Source organism: Polyodon spathula, chromosome 7, assembly GCF_017654505.1.
Source record: "Polyodon spathula isolate WHYD16114869_AA chromosome 7, ASM1765450v1, whole genome shotgun sequence".
Taxonomy (NCBI): Eukaryota; Metazoa; Chordata; class Actinopteri; order Acipenseriformes; family Polyodontidae; genus Polyodon; species Polyodon spathula.
This window is the reverse complement of record NC_054540.1, coordinates 58,708,178-58,725,637: the sequence shown is the minus strand read 5'-3', so window position 1 is coordinate 58,725,637 and position 17,460 is coordinate 58,708,178. Positions and strand designations below refer to the sequence as shown.

The 17,460-nt window shown below is 42.1% G+C and overlaps 2 protein-coding genes across 5 annotated transcripts in view; one reads left to right on the top strand and one right to left on the bottom strand.

Annotated features, from left to right (window-relative positions):
* LOC121318949 (zinc finger MYM-type protein 3-like) overlaps positions 1–7,373 on the top strand; it is a 22,875-nt gene extending 15,502 nt beyond the window's left edge. For 3 of the 4 annotated variants that reach the window (XM_041256172.1, XM_041256170.1, XM_041256169.1), the window contains exons 23-25: positions 1,227–1,481; positions 3,246–3,363; positions 3,803–7,373. In XM_041256172.1, coding sequence (XP_041112106.1) covers positions 1,227–1,481; positions 3,246–3,363; positions 3,803–4,001 — 572 coding nt within the window. In that variant the 3' untranslated portion in view covers positions 4,002–7,373. Of the gene's footprint in view, positions 1–3; positions 589–1,226; positions 1,482–3,245; positions 3,364–3,802 lie in introns of those variants that run through there. The other variant, XM_041256173.1, reaches the window with a different exon arrangement.
* On the bottom strand, positions 6,437–17,460 carry LOC121318950 (gap junction alpha-3 protein-like). Its single transcript, XM_041256174.1, has 2 exons — positions 17,146–17,460; positions 6,437–10,157 (listed from the first exon to the last, which is right to left on the bottom strand). The coding sequence occupies exon 2, from the start codon at positions 10,131–10,133 to the stop codon at positions 9,054–9,056; it is 1,080 nt and encodes a 359-aa protein (XP_041112108.1). The 5' UTR covers positions 10,134–10,157; positions 17,146–17,460; the 3' UTR covers positions 6,437–9,053.

The window sequence follows — 17,460 nt, the reverse complement described above, 5'->3', positions numbered from 1 at the left end:
AAGGACGGCAGGATTTAGATCCGACACTAAGATCAGATGAATACAGCCCCATTAACTCTGAATCGTAGCTCTCCGGAAACCCTCAGGGAACACTGACCCTCGCCAGTATCCTTCTCTACAACAGCAAGACTGTGGCTCTTGACTCTGAATATCCTGAAGGATGCAGGTGTTCTAGGAATCTACAAGACGGGTCCCTGGGTGTCCTGGGATCCGAAGGGTTAATTTCCAGCACTTCAAATGCACCGCATTTTTTAGATACCTTGTCCGCGTCGGTGGCTGTCAGGGCTGGAGTGAAAGTGCGTGAGAGATGAAGATGGATTGTGCTGGGTTACTTGTTGAACCTCTTTCTGTAACTCTAATATCTAAATATATTCCCAGGGCGTGGGGTGCTGATGTTTTGAGTCTATATTAAAGCGCATCATGTATTTTGGAGCACTGACGCTGCACATTTCAGTGCTATAAAATCTCCTTCCTCGTGCCCCCAGGATTAACCTCTGATCCTTGGGGTTCTGAACCACTGGCTTATCTTTACACTAATGCTGAAATAAATACCAGGCACACAAAGTCTGCTGTCGTCTCAAAACTGTAAAGAAAACCCTTGGAACGAATGAGGAATTGCTTGGGAGGAGCAGCTGGGTGTGGCTTTAAATAACATCCCATATTTGCTGTATTCAACCTTTGATGTTCAGAGATTATGTTAAATATTAAACTTTTTTTTGGTCGGTACAGTATGGTAGGCAGGGTTGGGGTTTGGTAATACTAGCACAGTTGGAGTGAATGTTGGCACACTGTGCCGATAGCATGGGGAACATTCCCAGGAAAAATGACTTTAGTATAGGAAACTGACCGAAATGCTTCTATAAAATATTACAAAGCATGCAACCAAGACCAATTAAGATGTGGAAAGACATGTTGAAAATGCTTTATGTAATTTCTTATGCTTGTAGCTGCACCAGTAGTCAGAAATAAACATTTAGCCAATTAAGGATTGCATTTGAGAAGAAAAATAGTTAATTCTGGGAAAGAAGAGAAGACATGTTGATATAAACAGAGTTCTCGTTTCTGTGATATTCTAGATAAATGCTGTCTTTTAAAAGTGTAACACAACTGAGCACTGAACGCTTTTCACTCTGAAGTGACTTTTCGCCCAGGTGTTTGAGATTTAGAAAATGACGTGGGGGTTCCTGGCTGAGTTGTGACCCCCCCCCCCCGGCGTGTGTTTCCAGGTACGATCCTCTCTCGGGTGGAGGAGGAGCATCTGTGGGACTGCAAGCAGCTGGGGGTGTACTCTCCCTTCGTCCTGCTCAACACCCTGATGTTCTTCAACACCAAGTACTTCGGCATGAGGACGGTGGAGGAGCACCTGCAGCTGTCCTTCACCAACGTGGTGCGTCAGTCCAGGAAGTGCTCCATGCCCAGGGGCGTGGGCAAGGTAGTCAGCATCCGCTACTGGCCGTCTGTGCGCAGCAAGAAAGGCAGAGGTACTGCACTGCATCCCCTGGGAGAGATTGCTTTAGGCTGTCAATGCCTTTCAGGGAATTGAGGAGGGGGGAGAGGGGGCGGGGGCCGTCTGTGGCCCAAACCAATTCATTTCTTATAGCTGGACAGAAGCTTATGGTGGAGTTTAGATGTTTTATGTGATGGACAAATGTAAGCAATTAAGTTTATTAAGGGTATGTTTTTGTTATTGTCTAATTGAATTAGACCCCAGGTGCCCACATTTAGCAAGAACCTTATAAGGGGTAGTCAGACCCAAACTTTACTATTCATTTTCTGTATACTTTAAGTATATGGAAAACTACTAAGCAGTGTGGAGTTCAATATAATGTTATATATTCAATAACATTATGCAGCAGGTTTCATTCTACTTTTTATGAAGCAAAATGTATTCTACAGGGTGATGCAAAACTTTTGGCCACAGCTGTAGACAGTCACTGTAAAAGCAGTGGGTAGTGGAGCTCATCACTACAGGAATCTAGTCACACGGCTCAGTATTATCTTGGTGCACAACATGGTTTATTTAGAACATATTTTCTTACTGGTTAGTTATGACTTGCCTGCACAGATGGTGCATTCTGCAAGCTTTTTAAAACTTCATTTGCACCTAAACTAGTGCATCGGTATCTTCTTGCTGTTAACTTTGTGATCGAATATTAAGGGCGCTCCAGTCAGGTTAGTTGCCAGTGCTAAACACAAGGCGTGTCTAAGTAATGGATCCTGCAGCTATGGAATAGTTGAGGGGGGTCCTATACACACGTTGCACGCGTCTTTTAGATTAAGCTGCTGAAGACATTTGGCACATTCTTTAATCAACCTCCTTTTTAATAGCGCTGACACCGGAGGGACGGATCTTGTCGACCGCTTCTCCTGATTTTGTGATTTTTAAAAAGAAAACGGATGCCACATTTTAAGCAGCAGCGTGATGCTGTAGGTTAGTTTTCCCCTACATGCAGCACAGCCATTCCCTAGACATCCTGAGCTAAACTCAGACACCAGACTCATTCAAGTCAGCGTGTTATTTGCTTTGATCTTACTTGAAGAATTAGTGATGTCTCTTCAGTTGAGGAATCTCGTTTTTTGCCTTCCCCCAATATTGGAGTGCTTTTCTGAGCATGTCTCCATTCTATTTATAACCCTAGTGTGGAGACCTCTGAAGTGTTGTTCAGAGAGAGAGAGCTGAAAGGTGGTATGTGAAATGTAACCCTTTTGCTCTGTTCACTCTCTATTACTGCTCTAGCTAAGATCAGAAAGCAGATGATCTGATACTTTGCGCCACTACTGTGAAGTGAGGATGAAAGCTTTATGATAAATAACATATTCGTTCTTCATCCTGCAAGTAATGTGACCTTACACAGATGTTCCTTCGGCATTTTATTTATTTTTTTGTTTCTCTCTAACAGACAGATGTGACTTCATGTTGCCAGAAAAGTTTCTTAGTAAAGAGCGCACACTTGCAGTATACAGACAGGTTGAGGCAGTGTTCATTGAGGGCTTGAATGTGAGATATAAGTCAAATGATCTGGCAAAACAGTTGCTGAATGCATATGGTCTGCTGCATACATCGACTTCTGTTTTCAGTCAGAACGAACATTTATTGACCAAAGGCTAAGCCAGGAATGACCGTTTTGAAAACGTGTTAAACATCGCAGTGCAGAGAAGTCTTTTGGCTTGGTGTCCAGTTTAAAAATAAGTTATTTTTAATTCTCATATAAAGTTTTTATTTCCATTTACTTTTTTCCCTGCAGAAAGCAGCCTGGGAAAGAGGAAACGGGAGGAAGAAGGAACAATTCTGGAGCAGCTGGAAAACAGGCTGAACCCGCTGAGATGTCCAGTGAAGTTTTTTGAGTTCTACCTGTCGAAATGGTAAGGACAGGACCTGCTGTCCAACAGGGGGACAGGGGAGAAAATGGATGGCTTGTGTGCTATACCCTGGGAATAGGTCCAGAGTGTCGCTAAAGTGTGTGTGTGTGTGTGTGTGTTTGTGATCGTAACTGTCTGACTGCCACTCATTCAACCACCTTTCAAGTAAGATTCCCATATACTTGGGAAAGGGGTTGACGATTGCACTTTTCTTTCACTTTTTTTATTTATTTTTTAACAGCCTTTCTGAGGTGCCTGTTCAGGAGGGTGCTTTTTAAATGCAATTTTGATTGACTGGGAGTTGGCTTATTTGATTTCATTTTAATTGGCTTATTTTTCAATGTCTTTTATCCAAGCGTTTTGTTCTAGTCTTGTTGTGTTTTTTAGTCTTTTTAAAAGCATTCTGGACCAGCTGTAACTCCAACTCTTGTTGTTCCTTCAGCCCGGAGAACATGAGGAGCAGGAACGACGTGTTCTATCTGCAGCCGGAGCGCTCGTGCATCGCGGAGAGCCCTCTGTGGTACTCCGTCATCCCCATGGACAGGAGCATGCTGGAGAGCATGCTGAACAGGATCCTGGCGGTGAAGGAAATCTACGATGACCACCACGCCGGGGAGGAGCTAGAGGATGACATCGCTTGAGGGGCTCCTCTTTTAATGTACTTCAGGACCTGTAAATACCCAGGAGACCAGTGTTTGGTGAAACAGCATTGCTGCACTTCGCTTGTTTGGCAAGTCATAGTTTAGTAACTAGCGTTGGGAATTGTACAGCGTGCGATCCAAAGTATTAATAAGGTTTAAGGGACTCCTTGTTCATCTTGTGCCATGTTATCCCAGTGTGTTTCACTGACCTCCCACCAATGCTGTTGGTGAGCTTATGTCCGTTTTCTTTTTCTGTCCTGTCTAGCTCAACCAGTCCCCTAACAAATTACTCCTTTTATTTTGAACACTAGCTGTGTAATAATTTGGAATTAACGGACTGGATTCTTACAGGACCTAAAGGAATGTCCCTGTTAAAATCAATGCAATCCCAAACTTCACAACCTGTATGCTTTTGTAGTGCAGAGTTTATAAAGCACTTCCATGAGATCTTAATATACTGTATACTAAATATATGGTTGGACAGTCTTTCCAGAGCCACTGAAGGCTTATGTGAAAAGCATTGTGACAAATTGAATTGGTGCGTAAAAGGGAGGAGTGGCCAGCCCCTTGAACTTCCCTTATTGGCTGCCAGGTAACTCATCACTGTTGAGGTCAACAATGAGGTGGGTGGAGCTTGTGTTCGACCACCAAAGCCTTCCACAGCACAGTCTCTCCTCTAACCACTGAGCTATACCTTTCACTTCATATGTTAACTGTCAAACACAAGTCTTCTGAAATGCTTGAAGCGGTCATAAAGCGGTTTATAAGCTGTTTTAAAGTTTGAGAAAGCTACAGTGTCACATTGCAAATGTTGGCAATGTCCAACTGTGTTCTGTTCTTTATTCTTCTGTTGGTCTTTGTAAAGCTGCAAAGTTTATTAACATGTTTTTTTTTTGGTTCTGTTTTGGCATTGTTTAATTTGGGAAATGTACAGTTTCATGAAATATTACATTTGTACTAAACAAGGAAAAATGACAAAAACATGGAAAGTTACTGCTCCACAAGTTTGGTAGTGGAGCTCAATTGAATTATTCTATTTATTCTTTTACATTTCTTCATTATCCTATAGTGTTTCCATAGTAATATAAATATATATACTGTACATATAATTTTTGTTATTTTTAAATCAGAAATTTGAGAATTTGGTAAATACAGAAATTTGACATTCAGAATGTCAAAGGAATCGGTCCACAGATAACAATGCGTTGAGATCATATGAAGTGAACTGCTCCTTGCTTCATCACCATACAGCCTGTCTTCCTCTTGCTCTTACTGTGGTACACATTGAAGCTGAACACTAAGTGCCACACCTCAATGTCTTGGAGCAGCACAGACACAGGAGCTGAAACACCTGCGCTACGTAGAAAACACGTCTCTTTCCTCCTTTATTTATTTTTTAATACAGTAATTTATAATGTAAGTGGCGTCCCTGACAAGCGTGCTTTCGTATGTAATATCTGAAACTCTAATCAAAGTCAAAAACAGCGACTCTGTTGAAGGAGGCAGTGATAGCCATAACACTTGAGTGGATTGCTCTCCTGGCTGCCCATTGTGGCCATACACCCCAGCCAGTGTGAGTCACCTCTTCACCCTGTGTGTGTTATACAGTAGTTTGGCCAACTAGCACAATATTTAGAAAAGCAGAATGTTTTGTGACTGGTACATGGTTTATAATTCTCAGACAGCACAGTTCAGCGTTTATCCCCCTATAGTTTACTGGAGTATGCCTTAACTTCTGTGTACATCTGGATCCTGCTTCCTTCAGAGTGAGAAAAGCCGCTGGAGAGCAGCACTTCCTGTGATGTTAAAGTGTGGGGGTGATGGTGCGGGGTACACTCATGCAGCCGTATTTATAGTTACTGTGCTAAAGACCACACAGGTTTGGAAACATGCTGTTAGCGTTCTATTCTTGTGACTTGCATACATGTTCATTTGCTGTAGCTGATTTTAGTTTGTTTGAGGGTGTTTTGTTAAAGGGCGAAAGTGCTCTATGTTAGAGATGAGGGGTGCCTTCAAATGACAGAGTGGGGTTTATTGTGGATTTAAAACTATTGAAATCGCAGTGCAACAATTCCTGGCTTTTTAAAAACATTTTAATTTGGTAAAGTCAACAAAAAATGATCCACAAAATGTGCAACGTTTCTATATCCATGTTGGAAATACTAGTTACAGAGGATTGGTTAGATTTAGGGGGATGAAAACCTGTGCTGGTGGCACTTGGCCAAGAGTAAAGGAGCAATAGGTCTGGCAGGATAATATCTTGACAGGGAGGCAGGTACTGCATACTCTCTTACTACAATTAACTGTAGCGAATGCATTTACGCCATTCAAAAAATTGCTGTGACATCAGTTAAACACAAAACAAGAACACGGTTTTACACAATTTACATTGTTTACAATTGTTGGAGTACAGAAAGTAGTCAACGCAAGTAACCGTAAATTAAACTTTTTTTAATAATATTGTTCTTAAAGTTTGACATTCATGTTGGCAGACACACAGGGCCAGGGGAAGCACTGGAGTAGTGAGAGTGCTTGGTGAATTGAGACAGAACATGGTTTAGGAACTGCAGAATGGAAAGTAACGCAGTGTGCATTCTGTAAGAAGCTGGAGTCTGTTTGCGGTGCTAACACTGTAAGCCCAAGTTTAGAATGTGGTTCAGTCTTCTGTTCTGCCAATGCATCTGTTCAGCTACTGTGATGATATAGTGGAGACACGTGCATCCTGTGACTATTAAATAAGGAATTTCATCAGAACCACGTGTGTACATACTGTACTGCCCTGTAATGTGTAGATGACATGTTGCACTCTCGCAGGCAATACACTTTGCAATGAACATATGTAATCTAAGTGAAGGGAGAGCAACTGATCTTGTTGTACTTTTACTATTAAATTAAAGTTGAAGTAACTTGGTACCTGCTTTGAACTGGTATGATTTTTTTTTTTTCTCTTTCTGAGAGTTTATTTTCTTTTAATGTTGCACAAATATAAATTTAATCACCATTTTTGCATTGAAAGTCTATTATTATTGTTTATTATATAATATATATTTGTTACAAATTCAAAGCAGTCAGTCTATGGATCTCTTTTGAAACGTGTACTGTAGGTTTGTTTGTGACTGTGAATTTGGTGATTGTTTTCATCGGACGAGAAGGTTGATTCTGTAAAAACAAACGTTTAATTTGCATTTCTTAGGCACAGTTCTGTGCTTAAAACTCCATAATAGCATTGTCAACTGTCTTGGCTCTTGACATGTTTAGTAACTGTTTCGTGTACATTTCTGTCTGCCATCTCCTGCAGTGAAAAGAATTGTTACAGCTACTAGCCACGTGTCTATAGAACCTAACAATGAATAATAAAGTTCTGTTGCTTTATAAGTGTTGTGTGTTTTATAAACGAGAAGGAACTACCACATACAGACTGTGTGTCATTTTATTTATATATAAAATAATCTCATTTAATACAACTCAAGGGGGGGTGGGGGGGTAGCAAGTAGGAGCAGTTTAAATCTTGTTGGGTGTCTAAGTCATTCTGTTTGTATCCAGACTCACAGGGAGTGGAAATGGAAATGGGATGGAAATCCGGACCAGGAATACAGCTATAAAGAGTTAACAAGCTGGTGGCACGCTGCTCTGACACGGAAGCAGGCATTGATGGGATGCAGCTGGTACTGACCACACAGCTGCACCAGTCTCCCAGCAAGTGTCGATACCGAGCCAGAGCAGTCTAACCATGTGTTTGCTAGGGTGTTGTGTTTGCATTTAGGGAAATTGGTTCTTTTTTCTTAAGTCTAGCCTAAAATAAACACCCTCGCCACTTCTGGGGTGACAGAAAGGTGCAATTACAACAGAGATTTGAAATAGCTGAAGAGCCTGCCTCGTATCTATGAAATTATTGCAAGACGAGCGCTAGGCACTAAGGTTTATGCAAGCAGTTAAACTCTTGCTGAGTGTTGTATGAGGAGTTGTTTAGGTCTTTGTGTATTTTAGAGTTCTGCAATAGTGAAGGGTACACTGACTCTGTTGCTTAGGGACTGCTGGAAACGGAATGCTTTATTCCTGAAACGCACTCATTTTTTTAAAGTATGTTTATAAACACAGAGCTACCTTTTTAAAACAGCTAGTTTGCAGTGTATTTTAGTTTTGAATGTGCTATGGTGGGCGCCATGCTTAAGTGACACTGGATCATATTCACAGCGCATTTACCACCATGCAAAGTTTACACAATTATTTAAGTGAAAATCAAGAAACAGCAAGAAACAACTAATTAAAGGCGAATGGTCCTGATCTGGCTAACGGAGTTATTTAGTTCTATATTAATTAAGCTTTTTATCATGAAGGTGTCAACGTATTGTGATGGTAAATGCTGTGTGAATATTGCCCTCTGTGTTTTGTGAATTCATGTTGTATTTTAGGTTAAATATAATAAGAAATTCAGCCTGGACCTGCAAAACATAAGACAAATTGACAACCTTTTTCTGCCATCATGCAGAGTATATGATATCCGTTTGCCTCCAGATTAATACAGAAAATCTACACATTTTGAAAGTGTTTTTTAACTGCACAAATCAAAATATCCCTACACTTCTGGGTTTTCTTCAAGTTTTAATATTTTGTGAAAATGTGATTTAAAAAAAAGTAGTTTTGTCATACACAAATCTTTATATTCAATTAAAAGCCTAAATCATTTACACATGTTCCAAAAAACAGTCACGCCACGAAAAAGAATCTGGTTGTCTTCCCGAGAGCCTGGCACACCCACAGCCTGGGGGTACGGCTGGAGGATGCCTTTGATGGGACCAGCCACAAAAATCTCTGGGTAGAAAAAAGGGATAGGCTGACGTCTGTTGCGTGCCTACGCACAGTTTCAAATGCTTTCTATTTGTAATGGGAGGTGCATTTACTGCATGTACCATGACATCAGGGGAAAAAAAATAATGCACAACGAGACTTATAACGAACAGGTCCTCTGCAGGCAGAGAATTCCAAAAATAAAAAATCTGAAACAATACCTGTTTAGATTTTTAGTTTCTTTCCTAATAAATCCAGATATGGTTAGATTTTGAGATCGTCCAACCGGGTCTTGCTGTTGCTGTGTTTGCTGGATCGACTGGGCAGGCGCTGTTTCTCCACTGGCGGCTGAGTTCCTTTCTTTACTTTCAGGTCTCTTTCCTCTGGCTTGCCGTTCCTCTCCACGGCCAGGTTGTCTCTGTTTTGCTTGTAGGCAGCCTTGCTGTTGTACGGGTGATAGGCGGAGTTCATTTCAGTCAAGGGAGACGGGCTGTATCTGGAGCCGGGCTGGTAGGGTCCGGGAGGTGGCTGATGACTGGGGAAGTAGGGGTAATTTGACCCAAAAGGCACCGCTGCTTCACTTGGTGTTTTAGACCCCGCTTCACATGCCAGCTCTGTCCTGTTTTTCAACCCTTGCCTGCATTTTGTGAAACCCAAGTGGTAGATTTCCACCAGGTTGAGGAGCAATGAGAGGCAGGCCACGGCGAGCATGAAGACAATAAAGATAGTCTTTTCGGTGGGCCGCGAGATGTAGCAGTTCACGGTGTTGGGGCACGGCCAGCGGTCGCAAGCGTAGAGGGGCTCGAGCTGGAACCCATACAACAAGTACTGAGCCACTATAAACCCCACCTCAAAAAGGGTTTTGAAAATGATATTAAAAACGTAGGTCCGCAGGATGACGCCTTGCATCCGGATCCTGCCCTGCTCGTCCCTCACAGGCGGCTTCTTGTCTTTGGGCTCTTCCAGCAGGGGCTGCTTGTCCCCGTGGTTGGCGGCATGGCAGGCCCTCTCCTTCTCCTTCTGTTTCTGCTTCTCCTCCATGCGCACCAGGTGCAGGATGTGCCCCAGGTAGATGAGGGTAGGGGTGGACACGAAGATGATCTGCAGCACCCAGAAGCGGATGTGTGAGATGGGGAAGGTCTTGTCGTAGCAGACGTTCTGGCAGCCGGGCTGCTTGGTGTCACAGGTGAAGCCCGACTGCTCGTCCCCCCACACCTTCTCGGCAGCGGTGCCCAGAACCAGGATACGAAAGATGAAGAGCACCGTCAGCCACACCTTCCCCACCACTGTAGAGTGCTCCTGCGCGCTCTCCAGCAACTTCCCCAGCAAGCTCCAGTCTCCCATAGTGGCAACTGCTCGAGGTTAGTCCTACAGAGAGAGAGAGAGAGGAGTCACTTAGAAAATGAGTTGGTAACATATTATTGATATTAAATCTTGAAATTCTTTGATAAGTTTGTATGTATAGTTGGCCCTGTAAAATCTGCATATAGTTTTGGAATTCCTGTCAATTTGTTGCAGTGCGCGAGGTGACGCTGGAGTGTTCTGAAATCATAAATACAGAATGTGGCTAAAATCACACCCTTGGAAATCCTTGGAAAGTGTTGGAGAGTAGGAGGGATTCACAATACATCAGCTGTGTCGTGTTTCTCATGAAATCCATTAATCTGAGGCAGAAATCATTGCCCTTTAAGGACGGTTTGCCATTAATAACACCATGGCTGTGTTGCACCCCCAGGGTCAGTCTGACCCTCCACAGTGATATGCATATCCCCCCCAGGCTGCCATATGCACACGCACTGTGGATCTCATTGTGTGGAGCGCCAGGATGTCTCTGGGGCTTTGACATAAATGCGCAAGCTTTTTGTTTAAGAGCTCTATAAATTGCATGAGTTGTCTAAGTGTTGCAAGAGCACTCTGACAGAACAGCTGTGCATGTGGAGCTTTGTAAATGATCCCCTAACACAAACTGTCATGACGAGGAATGAAAACCAATACAGCTACGATTACAGTTATCTACAGCAAGATATATATATATATATATATATATATATATATATATATATATATATATATATATATATATATATATATATATATATATATATATATATAGGCAGTCCATTTCGGTCAAGGGAGACGGGCTGTATCTGGAGTCGGGCTGGTAAGGTCCGGGAGGTGGCTGATGGCAGGGGAAGTAGCGGTAATTTAACCTTTATAGTATTTTTTAGAACCTATTGTGTCAATTATTCTTTTATGTTTACTGTGAACTATAGTATCACCTAAGTTAGCTTCTCTTTTGAATTCTACAACTGGGACCTAAAGAAATGCTGTTTTCAATTTTTCTGAATTATGTAGAATCTACAAGTGTTTCCAAACTATCTTAGAAATATTGGGCAAAAGTTTAGAGTAAGTCATTACTAATGGGACTCTTTTGACCCTTTCATATCTATTTTTATAATCTAGAAGATCATCTCTTTTTAGTTTATCCACTTTTCTTAACTCTGTCTCTATAATTCTTTCTTTGTATCCTCTTTTTTATGATTTGATTTTAATACATTTCATTGTTTTACACAGTCACTTTTTTTAGAGCATATTCTTCGTATTCTTATTCCTAGCCCCTTTGGGCTTGCCCTTTTAGTGTGTATTGGATGAGCAGAGGACATGTGTAAATACTGGTGCATGTCAGTAGGTTTACAGAAGAGGTCAGTCTCAATTGAACCTTCTTGAAGTTTTACTATGGTATTTAAAAATTCTATTTCTAGTCCATTGACGGTCCACCTCAATAATACTGTGTATTTCATTTGCCATTTTATGAAATGGGAAAAGAATGCTGGCTTGATCTGTAGGCATGTTTGGTATGGCATCATGGAAGCCTATCCTCAGAAGAGGTGTGACCTCTGACACTGGTCAAAGGTTAACCAAGGCCAGGTGATAGTGGACCATTGACCACCCAGGAGGGAACACAGGAGGAGGGGGAAGGATAGGAAAAATCATCTTCAGGACATTTTGATAAGGCAGGTTGAGTGGCTTATTTCAACCTTTAATGTATTAGCCAATACCAGGAGCTGTAGGAGCATCTATAATGTCCTGTATTTCAACTGTCTTTTTGCTTCTGGATTGGTTAGATTGGACCAGAGAGAGGTGTGGCCAATGCCAAGTGTGAGCAACATGGCAGGAATAAAGCAGTTCTCCTCCCCAATGCTATTTTCAAACAGTATTTAAAAAAAAAAAAAAAAAAAAAAATTACATTTTATCTCAGCAGAAACTGTGGCTTTCCCCTTTCTCATGATTCTACGCCAGCAGTACCTTCGATTGTGAAGAGAGAAGAGAAACTGTGTGATGAGTGCAGACTGGATTTCCTGTGCATGTCTGCTTTGTCTCAGCCCCCTTGAGACTCCTAACACCGTCCAAGTCGGGAACTCTCACACAATACACTGAAACACCAGCTTTGTCTTTTACAGCTTCCTGTTTATTTCCAGGACAAAAACAGCTTCCCTGACTGAACGTTTCGCAGGACAGCAGGGGAGCCCTTGGCTAAACAAAAAGGCACTACCCTGGCCTGCGTTCCAGTTCCTCGCTGGCTTGAACACGATTCAAACAGACTTCGAGGTCAAGAAGGTATGATGGGCTAATGTGAAGTACAGAATGGAAATGATCACACTTAACTACACCGCAGCTCCTAAAAGTACAACACCCTTCTTTGAGCTGAGAGGTCAGGCGATGATGAGACAGCAATAGCTTTTGGTCAATCAGCTGTTTTCAATGCTGGAAGTGGTGACCAGCAGGAGTCAGGGACTGAAATGGCTCAGGTCTATTCATCATCTGGGGGATGTTCACACAGGGGCTGGACATTTTGCTGCACTTTTCATGTTCTAGGCGATTCCTATCACTGTGCTGCTCTGTTGTTAGCTTCCTGACACAGTCATGACTCATCTCGAAGACCGGAGTGCTCGGAGGAGCGGCTGTGCTCCAGAAAGCAAGCTGGAACGCTGTTTCTGTCTTTATCTTGTTGCTAGGAAAACCAGGCGCATAACAATATCCAGGCTGACTTGACATCAGGAAGCTCTGTAAATCTTTAGAGCCTGTAAACCATTCGTCCATTCAAACATCGGTGCGTACAGTGGCTTGCGAAAGTATTGACCCCTGGGCATTTTTCCTATTTTGTTGCCTTACAACCGGGAATTAAAATGGATTTTTATTTGGATTTCATGTAATGGACATACACAAAATAGTCAAAATTGGTGAAGTGAAATGAAAAAAATAACTTGTTTCAAAAAATTCTAAAAAATAAATAACGGAAAAGTGGTGCGTGCATATGTATTCACCCCCTTTGCTATTAAGCCTCTAAATAAGATCTGGTGCAACCAGTTACCTTCAGAAGTCACATAATTAGTTAAATAAAGTCCATCTGTGTGCAATCTAAGTGTCACGTGATCTGTCACACGATCTCAGTATATATACACCTGTTCTGAAAGGTCCCAGAGTCTGCAACACCACTAAGCAAGGGGCACCACCAAGCAAGCAGCACCATGAAGACCAAGGAGCTCTCCAAGCAGGTCAGGAACAAAGTTGTGGAGAAGTACAGATCAGGGTTATAAAAAATATCCGAAACTTTGAACATCCCACGGAGCAACATTAAAGCCATTATTAAAAAATGGAAAGAATATGGCACCACAACAAACCTGGCAAGAGGGGCCGCCCACCAAAACTCACGGATCAGGCAAGGAGGGCATTAATCAGAGAGGCAACAAAGAGACCAAAGATAACCCTGAAGGAGCTGCAAAGCTCCACAGCGGAGATTGGAGTATCTGTCCATAGGACCACTTTAAGCCGTACACTCCACAGAGCTGGGCTTTACGGAAGAGTGGCCAGAAAAAAGCCATTGCTTAAAGAAAAAAATAAGCAAACACGTTTGGTGTTCGCAAAAAGGCATGTGGGAGACTCCCCAAACATATGGAAGAAGGTACTCTGGTCAGATGAGACTAAAATTTAGCTTTTTGGTCATCAAGGAAAATGCTATGTCTGGAGCAAACCCAACACCTCTCATCACCCCGAGAACACCATCCCTACAGTGAAGCATGGTGGTGGCAGCATCATGCTGTGGGGATGTTTTTCATCGGCAGGGACTGGGAAATTGGTCAGAATTGAAGGAATGATGGATGGCGCTAAATACAGGGAAATTCTTGAGGGAAACCTGTTTCAGTCTTCCAGAGATTTGAGACTGGGACGGAGGTTCACCTTCCAGCAGAACAATGACCCTAAGCATACTGTTAAAGCAACACTCAAGTGGTTTAAGGGGAAACATTTAAATGTCTTGGAATGGCCTAGTCAAAGCCCAGACCTCAATCCAATTGAGAATCTGTGGTATGACTTAAAGATTGCTGTACACCAGCGGAACCCATCCAACATGAAGGAGCTGGAGCAGTTTTGCCTTGAAGAATGGGCAAAAATCTCAGTGGCTAGATGTGCCAAGCTTATAGATACATACCCCACGAGACTTGCAGCTGTAACTGCTGCAAAAGGTGGCTCTACAAAGTATTGACTTTGGGGGGGGTGAATACTTATGCACGCTCAAGTTTTCTGTTTTTTTGTCTTATTTCTTGTTTGTTTCACAATAAAAAATATTTTGCATCTTCAAAGTGGTAGGCATGTTGTGTAAATCAAATGATACAAACCCCCCAAAAAATCCATTTTAATTCCAGGTTGTAAGGCAACAAAATAGGAAAAATCCCAAGGGGGGGGGTCAATACTTTCGCAAGCCACTGTATCTGCACGATGACAGAAAGACAAATCGCAGGTTTTATAGAAAGTAAAGAAGGCTTAACACAATATCCTGTTGGACGAGCTGCAAAATCTGGTTTGGTTTTCTAATAATACCAAGACGCTACACTGTTAATTACCAAGTGATGTCCCCTATAAACATTCTGTCAGTTTCCCTGACTTATTAATAGTTAATGTCTGGGAGCACAGACTGTATCTGCAATGCACCGTTCTTCTGTTCCTTGTGGTATAAGATAAAAAAAGAAAAATTTCAGGTCCTAAGATAACACAGTGTAACAATTTTTTTTTTGTTCCTGGGTAGTGTGTTATTTCGTAATTGCTTATGCCTCAAAAGTATAGAAAATGGCTATTATTCCCCACAAACTTTGCTTTTGTGACCAGGACAGTGATATTTCAAAATATCACTATTTCCAATGGGACAACGGGCAAATGTGTGTCTTTTCGTTCACATAAAGTCAGAAAAAAACAACATATGAATCCAAATGAACATATATTTATACTAAAGTAATACAAAAATGACTTTTGTAGAGCCGTGCGTTGACAAGTAGATCAATGGTTCATTCATTAATGTGCAGTAGAAAGGTGACCCGTTCACACAGCATTGAAGTGCCAGGGGTATAGTATAGACTGGGAGGTATTTAACTATGTGACCTGTATGGATGCCCAAGGGCTTTTTTTAACAAACACAGCCTTTAAAATAACCCTGAAGAGTGTGTGTACCTGGTCCTGGTGCTGTAGCTGGTATGAGTGCTGGAGCCCTGTGATGCACATGTGTACCCCTGTCTTCAGCTGCTTGCGCTCTGGCACACACAGGCTGTGATGCACATGTGTACCCCTGTCTTCAGCTGCTTGCGCTCTGGCACACACAGGCTGTAATGCACATGTGTACCCCTGTCTTCAGCTGCTTGCACTCTGGCACACACAGGCTGTGATACACATGTGTACCCCTGTCTTCAGCTGCTTGCACTCTGGCACACACAGGCTGTGATGCACATGTGTACCCCTGTCTTCAGCTGCTTGCGCTCCGGCACACACAGGGTGTATATAATAGGAGTCCTGGGTTAAAGGAAGCCAGGCAGACATGTTACTGATGATGTGGCGCTGGGACTTGCAATAACAAACCCAGAAATCGTGCATAACTGAAACCACACTGCTTTAACGCTTTACTCCTCAATTAACTAGGAAGAAGATGAAGTTATGGTTTTGGACTAGAACGGAAAGAGAGTCACCATTTTACAGACAAATTATATACTGTTTTACCTAATGCACAAGTTATCCTCATCTCAACACAAAAGATTAAGGCTATTCATAAAGCATTAGTATGTGAGGTAAAGGTCTAGGACCACAATGCATTTATTGGTGTGCCTGTGGTTTTCTAACTAATACAACATGCTGTAACCAAAAACAGCACAGCTATCCTGGAGCAGCCTAATTTAGACTGGGGAGGGGGGTTGAGGTTCATGAGGTGTAAACAAAGCTTCAGAACTCAACTTGGGCTGACAGACGTGGACTGAAACAAGCCATGTTCTGAATACGGACCTCATGCCTGCCTCGTTTACGTGACTACAGCTAGAAGTATTTACAAAGACTTGGCAGCTTCACTCAGATCACTGGAGCCAGGCCTGCTTCAGCACACCACTGTCCCAGGAACCAGGAGAGAGACTGCACAGGCACCCATGAGAGCTGCAGTTACACAGGGAGTCAGGCTGGGAACAGAATGCCTGCACTGGCAATCTCTGAGCCAATTAAGCGTGTGCATTCCACTGGGTGTGTAGTTGTTTTCTGTTTGTAAAATTCTTAATGCATTATTTAGTAGAAACTCATGCCATTATTATTATTATTATTATTATTATTATTATTATTATTATTATTATTATTATTATTATTATTATTATTATTATTATCATCATCCATATAGGCAAGTCCTTAATTAATTAGTTAATTTAAAAAAAAAAATTGAACACAGCAGAAGTGTCAACAGAAGCCCAACGTTGGATTTAAGCAATGGGATGTATTTTCTCTCGGTCTCAGATGGTTGTTGGCGTTGCTTTGCTGTGCTTCCCTGGTCTTTAGCAATACTATTAGCACTGTCTCCAGCATGTGCTGATGCTGCTGCTCACGGTGGTGCAGGCTGTAAATATTAGTACAGGTCAACACATGTCCGCGCTAAGGAGAGTGAAAGACTTCAGCTGCAAGCCCTTTAATTGCATCCATCAATTCAGTTTATTACCTATCTGTGCAAGGCTGCTGTAACAGACACTATAGATTCCTACTGCTTTGATGGAAGACCCAAAAGGAATAATTACATGTACATTCTAGAAATAATCAAATAACTATAGAAACAAATACTAATTATTTGAGCTACAATATTTATATGGTTTATTATTACCTATATACTGAAAGTTTTATTATTCCATTAAAAGAAAGCAGACGATATGAACATTCTGCCGCATCCAATATTTCACTCATTTTAAAATAAGGCTGGGGGCCTACAGCCAGTTTAACAGCCCAGTCAACTCTGCCACGACAGAAGCAGGGAGACAGACGCCCAGTTAGCACTAAGTAAATGGGTTACCTCTTCACTTCACACATCTCCAGCAGCGGGACCTCTCTCTCCCCTGTGTGCAAGCGCAGTGTCCATACAGCTCACTAACACTTTGTCACTGATTAGTAGAAGCTCTCAGTCCATGGCAATGTCCTTGAATGGGGCGCAAAAAGAAATAGCTGATAGCTGCTGCACTGCCTTTGTCGAGTATTCAGGAAACAGACTTGTTATAAAACTGTAAACTCTTGAATTCCATCTAGTAATGCAGGATCCTCCCGACTATAGCCTGTGAAGCCCCAGTAAGCACACTCTGCCTCCCCCTGCTCAGTTTGGCAGTGGCTGTGA

Bases quoted from the DNA above. Each gene is read 5' to 3' on its own strand.
- LOC121318950 (XM_041256174.1), bottom strand. From the start codon at position 10,133: ATGGGAGACTGGAGCTTGCTGGGGAAGTTGCTGGAGAGCGCGCAGGAG.